The 10,666-nt window shown below is 39.0% G+C and overlaps 1 protein-coding gene across 1 annotated transcript; it reads left to right on the top strand.

Annotated features, from left to right (window-relative positions):
* The first annotated feature begins 20 nt into the window (after positions 1–20).
* Positions 21–8,578, top strand: NDUFB9 (NADH:ubiquinone oxidoreductase subunit B9). Its single transcript, XM_063450260.1, has 4 exons — positions 21–168; positions 1,064–1,256; positions 3,301–3,414; positions 8,354–8,578. The coding sequence occupies exons 1-4, from the start codon at positions 80–82 to the stop codon at positions 8,483–8,485; spliced, it is 528 nt and encodes a 175-aa protein (XP_063306330.1). The 5' UTR covers positions 21–79; the 3' UTR covers positions 8,486–8,578.
* Positions 8,579–10,666: the final 2,088 nt, after the last annotated feature.

Below are 10,666 nucleotides of genomic sequence, written 5' to 3'. Positions count from 1 at the left end.
CGGCGGTTCGTGACGTCACGGCGGTCAGTGTGTCTTTGCGTGCGCGCTCCCGCGACGTGCTGCGGCCAGAGGTGGCAAGATGGCGTTGGCCTATCTGAGCCATCAGCAGAGGGTGCTCCGCCTGTACAAGAAGTCCCTGCGGCACCTGGAGTCCTGGTGCATCTTCAGGTAACCCCCTGGCCCCCCCTCACCGGCCCCCAGGGGCCACAGGAACCGGCCCTCAGTCCTGGGGGCCCAGTGAGTGTGCTGTACCCGGGTAAAGGGCATCCAATGACAGCAGAGCTAACACAGAGGGCAGGGGGGTAATGGCAATACAATATATTTGGGCTTACACAGCCTTCCTAAACACTTCCTGTAAAGAGACATCTAATGTTTAAACTATTGCATAGTCTGTTAATAGCCTTCTAGACCCTGCAGGTGCCTTCTGTGTGTGATTAAACTTGAATTAACAGAGAAGAAGATAAAAACTTCTAAAGCAAGTTAACACTTGATTGAAAAAAGAGCGTTTTTTTATTTTATTTTTTCCATTTCAACTATTCTTAAATTTGTGATTCACTGATCAGCTTCTCGCAGCTCTTAGTTTATTGAATAAATCTTACTGATTCAAATTTATTTTTGGTTTCTTTATTTTGCTACAAGTACATTTGCTTAAAATAGCAATCCCATGGTTTATATCCTATCATTTTCTCCTGCACTCAAACATCTTTTGCAGGGGGCTAATTTAATGGTTACAGACAGAAATACAGTACTTCATGTCATTCTAATTGACTTTAAATAGAGTTGACTGTATACTGCAACACACTCTCTGTTCTGAGGGTGCCAGAAGGTGTTATCCTACGTGGGATCACACCTTCATAATTCTCTCATATTGGAAGCAGTGCGTGTTTTACATAAGGTATTGATGTGAAATGAGCATTTTGCATTTTAGATTTTACAATGTGAAACAAAAATATATGACATCCCACCATTTCAGTGCACATGAAATGTTGTTACTCAATGTCTCCTGGGTAAACTAGTGATTGCATTTGTACGCTGGCTTAAATCTTCCTTCATGTTTGTCCAGGGACCGATACAGATTCTTTGCTTGCCTCCTGAGAGCCCGTTTTGATGACCAAAAAGATGAAAAGGATATGGTCAAGGCAACTATGCTGTTGAAGGCTGGTGAGGAAGAGTTCTGGTCTATGCAGCATACTCAGCCCTACATTTTCCCAGACTCCCCTGGGGGAACATCTTATGAGAGATACGACTGCTACAAGGTAAAACATTGCCTAGCTGTATCCTCTGCTAAATATATAACATATACAGGGCTATAAACTAAAGGGTGAATTGTTGGAAATTACAAAATATAAAAACTGAAAATATAGCTCATTCTAATATTTATTTATTCATTTTTTTTACAATTTGAAATTCATTTTGAATTTTTGACAATTCACACTTGTGTTGTATCACATACCAAGGGCAATTTGCATATTTATATCAACATAACCTTACCTTAATTGCTGCAAATCTCTTACACACAAGATCACACTCTCCTGAGAACTGTAGTCATCAAGGCTGCAATACCTATCACACTGTATTTCAAGAGACTACATTGCATTAACTGCTTTACATTTTAAGGGAAGTGGGATTAAAACCACAGGGTAAGTTAAGAACCACGTAAGAAAAGTAGGTTACTAGGAGAGATTACAATAAAGTCCTAACAGATTTTTTTAAAAAATCATAAAATCAAGAGGGGCGGATTAAGGAATTGCTGCCAATTTTTTTAGACAAACCCTCATATGTATTCTATGGTAAAATCTCCGACTGGTATCCTAATTAACTAAGAAACCTGTTTTCTTTTAGTGGTTTTCTCCAATAAAAGTACAAATTATAAAATATAAATATATATATTTTTTTTTAATATATATCGTATATACTCAAATATAAGAAGAGTTTTTCGGCACAATTTTTGTGCTGAAAAACCCCCCACTCGTCTTATACTCGAGTGAGTGTCTGTATTATGGCAACTTACAATGCCATAATACAGACAAGGACCGCCGGGCTCATTATAAGCCCGGCAGGTCCTGTTCGGATCTGGCAGAGAGCTGTTTCTTACCTTTCCTGCAGCTCCTGTCAGCTCCCTTCTCCTCCACTGTAAGTCTCGCGAGAGCCGCGGGGTCAGAGCGTTGCCACGGGTTACCGTGGCAACTCTCCGCACGGCAGTCACACCGCAAGACTTACACTGGAGGAGAAGGGAGCTGACCGGAACGGAGGAGAGAGAAGGGAGCTGACAGGAGCTGCAGGAAAGGTAAGTAACCGCTCTCTGCCAGCCCCCCTCCTACACAGCCCATGCCACTGGACCACCAGGGAATGAGAGCCCACCTCCCTGACCATGTATCAAGCAGGTAGGGGGGATGAAAATAAATAAATAAAATTTTAAATAATATAATAAAAATATTAAAATAAAATAAAAATAATATTCAAAACAAAATGTAATATTAAAATAATAATAATTTAAAAAAATAATAAAAATGCCCACCCCTACCAAGGTTACACACTCTGCATCACATACACACACACTGCATTCATATTCATACACACACACACTGCATTCATTATATACACAAAATAAATATTCAATTAATGTAATTTTTTGGGGATCTAATTTTATTTAGAAATTTACCAGTAGCTGCTGCATTTCCCACCCTAGTCTTATACTTGAGTCAATAAGTTTTCCCAGTTTTTTGGGGTAAAATTAGGGGTCTCGACTTATATTCGGGTCGACTTACACTCGAGTATATACGGTATATTCCAAGTTTGGAAACATGCAAATGTTGCATTCATAGATTGGGTTGGGCTTTATTTTAATTTTATTTTTTTCATTTTAGTTTTTGGAATAAGTAAACATAATATATATTCATTTAACGCTAATGAGAATTTTATATAGAGATTGAAAAAAAGAGGAAATATAATGAAGAAATACGGCTTGATGTGTATGGCACGAATGTTCTTACTCATAACCCTTAAAATCACTCTATATTGTATTGTAGTGGTTATGGTCCATGGAGTCTTTAAGAACTGATCCCTGTTTTTGTCTGTCCTTTTTAGCAGTCTTACAAAACAAACGAACACTGCTGACCCCTCAAAACTGCACAGATATTTTGGAAGTTTCATTGCTAAAATCTGTAAACTTGCCTAACTTAAACAATAATCATAAATTGAGAACAACTTGACTTTGACCTCCATTTGGGAGAAGCAATAAAGTGCTTCTGTCATCAGATATTCTGTTTGCATTATTATTTATTTTATGCTTCACTATAGGTTCCGGAGTGGTGTTTGGATCACTGGCATCCATCTGAGAAGGCCATGTACCCGGACTACTTTTCTAAGAGAGAGCAGTGGAAGAAGCTTCGAGAGGAGAGCTGGGAACGAGAGGTCAGTGCTAACTCATGGCATGGGAGAAATCCGCTATTTCTATATAGATATCTCTTATTTATGAAGAGAGGAAACTTTTATTTATTGCCGAGATTTCTAATGGGTGCTGGAGACATACAATTCAACATGCGTTTGACTTTCAGAAACAAGAGGTAACAAGAACCCTAGTAAAATAAGCTTGCAATCTAAAGAGAATGGAGTAAATTGACACAAATAGTAACCGCATATATAATGTATAAAGATAAAATTATTTCATATTTAATCCATAAACATTTAGAGAACATATGGAGATGATAAAGAAAAGGGGAGATTAGGTAAATGAGTCTGGCAGTGGCATTCTGCCTGAATTGTAATGGGATTTGAGCTTGAGTGAGACCAGTGAGGAGCACTTTGTAGTAGTCCTGATGGGACATAAACATTATACAAGCATTTTAGTTGTATCGTGTTACAAAGGAGTAGATGCAAGCTATGTGTTAAAGATGGAAGTGTCAAGGTTTGAAGAATGACTGGATGTGGGGTGTGTGTCTGAGAGGTTAAAATCAAAGGACACAGAGGTTTCACGCCTTAGGCTTGGTTGTACCAACACTGACCTGAAAGTATATTGATTGACGATGACCACAAAAGAGGGAATACAATATCTTCTGTTGTTGAGAGATTGCATGTTATAAGGTGAACGATCCAGTCAGATGAAAGACAGTGGTGATACGATGAAGATTAGTGCTTGGGAGAAGAAACATTGATCTGGTTGTTGTTGGCATTAAAGTATTATAAAACCCAAAAGGAAATTAATCAAGTCCTCTAATGAGGCATTGTAGTGTGAGTACAGAATATGGCCAAAATCAGAACCTTGAGAAATGCCAATGTAAAGAAATGGCGTCACAAAAACTGGTGGGAAAGTTAAGAAGAAAACCATGAAAAAGTCACATGCACCATGATTACAGAGGTAGGCAGCGGCTGGTTGTCAACAGTGTTGAAAGCAGCAAGAACAGTGACCTTTAAATTGGAAGGCAATCCAATCACCTGTCTCCTTCTTTAAGATGTTTTATTGGATTGATGAGGATGAAAAATCGAAAGGGAGGGTCAAGTTAGGAGTTGGAATAGCTTAAAGGCAAAATTTAGTAGTGAGATCGAATGGTAGTTTTATGGTGTTAATCATTGAGTGTAGGCTGTTTTAAAAAACAAAAACAAAACAAAAAACAATTGGAGTGTTCATTTAAGCATTGTAGTTGATATACCCCCAGTTAAATTCTGCACTTTGTAAAATTAAAAAAAAAACTAAAGAGGCACACTTCACTTCAGCAAGCTAAAGTGCTTTAGGATTTTTGAGTGTTGCTTTAAAAAAGTGAGAGGGACTGTGGCATGTTTTAAATTGAGCGCAAAAAAAGTGTCGGAGGGGAGAGTGAGATTAATGTTTTTGTGAAAGCTGGTACAAGAGCAAATAATTGGTGTGTCTGTCTGTCTGTCTCTTTTTTTCTTTTTTTATTTTTTTATTAAGGGAACAATTTGGTAGGAAGGAAGATGAGTGAAAATCTCCTCAATGGTAGTTGATCAGGACAGAAGTAAAGAACGGCCATTTAGATTGAGGATGGCGAAGTTTGGTTCTTGCTTCTGTTTGGCAAGAACTTTAGCAAAGTAGGATTAAAAAGCTGAGGCTGGTGGGAGAGAGAGCAGCGATGAAATGAAGTAATGTATTATAAACTTGGTAGATGTGTCTTGGATCATGCGTTAAGGTGATCTTGTCAGGTTCGGTTTAAAATATAAGCGCTCCTAAAGCACAAAATATATCATTTATTTCAAAAACCTTACCGCTTAGAATTTAATATATATTTAGCCTCTGGCCAGTGATCCAGCGTTGCTATTCTTGGGGATCCAATGGCTGCTGCCAACATAATAGCTGTGTATTTGAACGCGATACATTCTGATTTTGTGTGGTAGCCACTATTTAGATTCATTCAGATTGCTTAGTTTCCAGTTTGTTATTGTAGCCGGGGGTGTCACATACAGTATGTAGGAGAATTGGATCGTCTTGAAATTGGGACCTTCACAGGGTAGATGGAGGTTTTGATTTAGCCTCTCCATGTCATTTAGGAAAGTGGTAACTTTAAATATATTAATTCCTTGTTCTATATAGATATTCCATATTGTTATGAGAGCTTACCAGGTCACTGTATGCCAAGGTCTAGCTCACTGTGCTGGAACTTTTGTTATATTAGCTGATTTGTAATTCGTGTCCTGCAGGCTTATCTAAGTTAACGGCTGGATACATTTGTATAAGTTCTCGCTTTTGTTTACTCTTTCTCTATTTACCCCTCTATCATATGTGTGTATTTAGTTGTTTGGTTGGTTTTTGTATTGTTGTTTTTGAAGCATTCAATTATTTTCATTTTTTTCTTCCATTTTAGTTAATTTTTGCCACATTAAGTGATTTATAGTAGCTTTAATTTTTTTAAAGGAACACTATAGTCACCTAACAACTTTAATGAAGCAGTTTTAGTGTATAGATCATGCCTCTCAGGTTTTACTGCTCAATTCTCTGCCATTTAGGAGTTAAATCACTTTGTTTCTGTTTATGCAGCCCTTGCCACACCTCCCCTGGCTATGATTGACAGAGCCTGCATGGAAAAAAAAACTGGTTTCACTTTCAATCAGATGTAATTTACCTTAAATAATTGTATCTCTTTCTCTGTAAATTGAACTTTAATCACATACAGGAGGCTCTTGCAGGGTCTAGCAAGCTATTAGCATAGCAGGGGATAAGAAAATCTGAATTAAACAGAACTTGCAATAAAGAAAGCTTAAATAGGGCTCTCTTTACAGGAAGTGTTTATGGAAGGCTGTGCAAGTCACATGCAGGGAGGTGTGACTAGGGTTCATAAACAAATAGATTTAACTCCTAAATGGCAGAAGATTGAGCGGTGAGGCTGCAGGGGCATGTTTTATACACCAAAACTGCTTCATTAAGCTAAAGTTGTTTTGGGGACTATAGTGTCCCTTTAAAGTCTAAATAAAGGTTATGTTTTTATATTCATTGGGGTGTTTTTCACCTTTCAATCTGTCATTGGAGATTTAAACATTCAGTCCTTATATAGCTTGGGTTATACATTTTTATTTTTGAGTTACCCTGGATGCAACAGTGAACATCTACTGCAAGCACGTCAAACTCATAGGCTAACACGGGCCAAATAAACAAGGTTTAATTTTACGTGGGCTGCAAAAAAAAAAAACAACTTCTTCAGTTTTCATAGAAACGTAGGTTTATTTTGAAAAGTAGAGTATAAAAAAAGTTGCCAACTGGATGTCCTCGCAGGGCTTCAAAGTAAACACCAGAGCGAATTTATTTTAAGGAGACATGCCTTTGCATATAACCAATGTTTCAGTCAACTACCCTTGACATATTATGAAAGGTTTGGTAATGGGACTGAAATGGTGAATGTATGCTGTTGCACATCTGTAAAAAACAAATTATGTTGTTATCTTGTTGATTTTGAAGTCCTATAAGTGTGTTCTTCACTTTGGCTGACATCATCAAACTTGATGATCTCAACCAATCCAATGCTTTCTCATAAGAAAGCATTGAGAGGCTATTGTGCAGGAGTGGTATAAAGCTCTGCAGTCAGTCAGCATCTCCATGGGGAACGTTTAGCACCTCCATGCAGACCCAATCTAATAAGCTGCCCCCAAATCCAATGCACTGCCTCCCTCCGCTCTAATACACTGCACCCTCTCCGAATCTAATACACTGTCCTCCTTACCTTCACTCTAACTGAGTACACTGCCCACTCCCTCCCCCAATTTAACACACTGTCCTCCCCCAAATGAATACACTGCTCCCCCTCCCCTATTTAACACACTACACAGACAAATCCCCCAAGCCCCTCTTCTCCTAGCTTAAAATGAGCTGCCCGTCCTGAAGTTCCAGCCCTGCTCTGCTCGCTGGTACTGCGAATAGGAGGGAAGGGGGAGTTGCTGGTCTGCTCTGCAGACAGACAGCCACTCTGCCCTCTTGTGGCTGTGAAGACAAGGATAAGACAGGTGGGCCGCAAGTTTTTATAGAAATGGCTCATAACCTATACATTTGGTAGTATTTCTGCTAGAACGGTGTATAAATTACTTTTTTTCTGATCTCACAATAGAGCACAATGTGGATACCCATAGCAGTAACTACTCTTAGGCATGGGAGTGTACTGAGCAATAGGATAATGAATGTAAAGTGAAATAACGTGCAATGTAGTACAAGAGTTCCCCCACCTACGCTTGGCCTTTCGGCAGAACCTTTGGAGGTTTAGCATGAACTTTGTGCCAGGGTTGGAGTTTTGGCTCTTGAAAGAAGCAAGTCGTTGTTGGTGCTGTTTTTCCCTTTATGGAGAACAAGGTAGAGTTGCACAGGAGGGTTGCTGAATTGAGACTTGAGATGAGACCTATTTGTGCTGTATGGTGCAGATGTGGACATTGCTGCTCTTAATATTCTGTCTATAATCTTTGATTGTGATGGCATGTTCCCAATAGGAAATGCTGTAATTTTGCATAAGGAACAGAAATCATAATATCCTGACGTTAAGCTAAGCACCAAACTGGGAGAATGTATATGCTGTATATATCAATATACATGTTGGATGACTGAGAGCAATCCTAGTATTTGTCAGAGCTGCTTTTTCATTGATTTAGATATGTTACAAACAGACAAACATGTTTTAAACCCGGAACAACTATCAGCCGTGTTTAGTACTGGTCTCCAGCTATTGCTGGAAAATAAGCCATCCATATTAAGCCCAGGGGAGATGCGTTAACTGGAAGGAATCATAACCTAACTCCTCCTCTTCTTCTTTTTTTTTTTTTTCATATACCTTTTTATTTTACCTGTTCGATGTTTTTGGGGTTTTCTTTTGATAATTTTTTTTGTTTGTCCCTCTCTCTCTCTCTCTCTCTCCCCCAACTTCAGGTGAAACAACTAATGAGCGAAACTCCGGCTGCTGGTCCTAGAACTGAATTGTTGCCACCTGCCCGTAAAGAAGGGGACTTGCCTCCTCTCTGGTGGCAGTACGTGACAAGGCCACGAGAGCGCCCCACATAAATGATTGCTTCCGTGAATCAGACCTTGCTGCCTAAATAGGCGTCTGACAAGATAAACTATGAGAATATTAAATATTACGTACTGTACAATAAACAGGGTGTCTTTTTTCTTTTTGTATCTCATTCTTAAGTATTTAGTATGTTCTGTTGATTATTAAAAGGAAATCTCGTTCTTTATAGTAGATAGAAGAATATGGTGACCCTAAAGATACATAGTTACATAGGGTGAAAAGAAGACTCAACACTCTTAAGTTTAACCTTTTACACATCTGTTTCTGCTGTTGATCCAAAAGAAGTGGAAATATAGCCAACTTGAAGTGATTTCTAATTTTGCCACAGAATGGGTGAAAGAAAATCTTTCATAACTCCACTTTGTCACATTTCTCCTTGGATTAAAAAGCTCTTGACACACTCAACACTAATATCCAAGAATATTCTGCTCCACCAGAATGGTTTACAGATTTGTTCAGCACTTGACATAATGCCCACTTTAGACAGAGAATGTCACATCTTTATTGATCTGGTTGTTGGTAACCATATGTTCTGGTCTAGGAGACATTTCCTTTCTTCAAGTGTTCATTGGTGACATCTGTAAAGTGATGTTAATGTCACAAGAGTGGTGTGTACGAACCTGGTATGTATATGTATGTGTGTATGTGTGTGTGTGTGTGTATGTGTGTGTGTGTGTGTGTATGTGTGTATGTATATATATATATATATATATATATATCATCTTCCCCCTGAAAAGAATTTTACTTAAAGGGACATTATAGGCACCCAGACCACTTCAGCTCATTGAAGTGGTTTGGGTGCAGTGTCCCAATTACCCCTCATGCTGCAGTGTTAAAGGATCACTATATGGTCAGGAACACAAACATGAGGGACATCGGCGGTGGGATCCAGTAAGTAAATATTTAACCCTTTGATTTTTTTTACTGGGGAGCGGTAGTGCCAGGGATACAGCTTTGTATTTCTGGCACTATAATATCCCTTTAAAGAAAAGTGCGTGCTTTTCATAACTATAATCTTAAATTCCCTTTCAAAGCCCTACTCTGCACCTTCAAGTCGGATGATAGGAATTAATAAACATGTTCATTAGAATGCACATACCGCTTTATTTCAAGTTTCACCTTTAAATCTACTCTACACCCTTTCCTATTTCTGCTATCCTTTCTAAACCATGTATACCTTTAATTTACCGGCCTGTTGTATTACATCACATTATGTATAATGGCATATTGTTATATTGCATTGACTCTCATTTTGATATTCGGGCTCCAACTCTGCCTTTGGTACCGTATTTAAATTTTATATATATATATATATATATATATTTTTTAAATCATATTTCCACTATGCTGAACTAGTCAGCTAATGTCATTTTTGTCTCTTTGCCATTTCTAGTCTCTCTCTAACCCCCTCATCATTGCTATAAAGATTGTACTCAAGTGAAGAATTAGCCATGGGTTCTAAATCCTCCTTCCTACACCACAACCTCAGCCATACATTTATATTCAAAGATCTACCACTGTAGCTCCTGGCAATTTGTATCTCAGAAAATACCACCTTGGAGGTCCTGCTCTTCATATTGCTTCCTAATGCCCTGAACTCATTCTTTAGGAATCTCCATCTCTTTAACTTCGTCATTGGTACCAAAAGAGCATGAAAGCCGGGTCATCTCCAGTTCCTCCTAGCAATTTATCTCAGGAACAAGCAAACCCAAGCACCTGGGAGTCAGCGAACTGTGCATTTGAGGCGATCAGAGCAGAAGATTACGTTTTCTTAAAGGGTAGTTCAAAGCACTAATCACCACGTCTGCTTTTTGGAGTGGTTATGGTGGTAAGAGTCTGGGTATGCAGTGTTTCAGCTTGAAAGCTGCACATCCAGAGTAATTTGTGTTGTGGGCTAGTTGCATCAGCAAGTTACGTGACAATAGCTGGATGGAATTCTGTGCTTATTTTACATCAGTTGTCCACACACACAGAACATGCTGCCGACAGCTTAAATGTGATTATCCCCTTCTGTCCCCCCTCCCTGCTGGCAGTCCACTCCACCACCCAATTCCATATATTGATGCCTGCCGACAGCCCTCCCACTTCCTCTCATGTTGCGTCAGAGCACACGCTCTAGGAGAAGCCTTTGAGTGGACCATGTGTTGGCTGCCGTGACGTCACTAGGGGAC

This window comes from Pelobates fuscus, chromosome 4, assembly GCF_036172605.1.
Source record: "Pelobates fuscus isolate aPelFus1 chromosome 4, aPelFus1.pri, whole genome shotgun sequence".
Classification (NCBI taxonomy): Eukaryota; Metazoa; Chordata; class Amphibia; order Anura; family Pelobatidae; genus Pelobates; species Pelobates fuscus.
The sequence above is the reverse complement of the archived record's forward strand: the minus strand, read 5'-3'. Positions and strand labels throughout refer to the sequence as shown.

What these genes read in the sequence shown, in the direction of transcription:
- NDUFB9 (XM_063450260.1), top strand. Translation starts at nt 80, where the DNA reads ATGGCGTTGGCCTATCTGAGCCATCAGCAGAGGGTGCTCCGCCTGTAC. An exon ending in AGAGATACGACTGCTACAAG is followed by an intron (nt 1,257 to 3,300) that starts GTAAAACATTGC and finishes GCTTCACTATAG; the next exon opens with GTTCCGGAGTGGTGTTTGGA. An exon ending in AGGAGAGCTGGGAACGAGAG is followed by an intron (nt 3,415 to 8,353) that starts GTCAGTGCTAAC and finishes CCCCAACTTCAG; the next exon opens with GTGAAACAACTAATGAGCGA.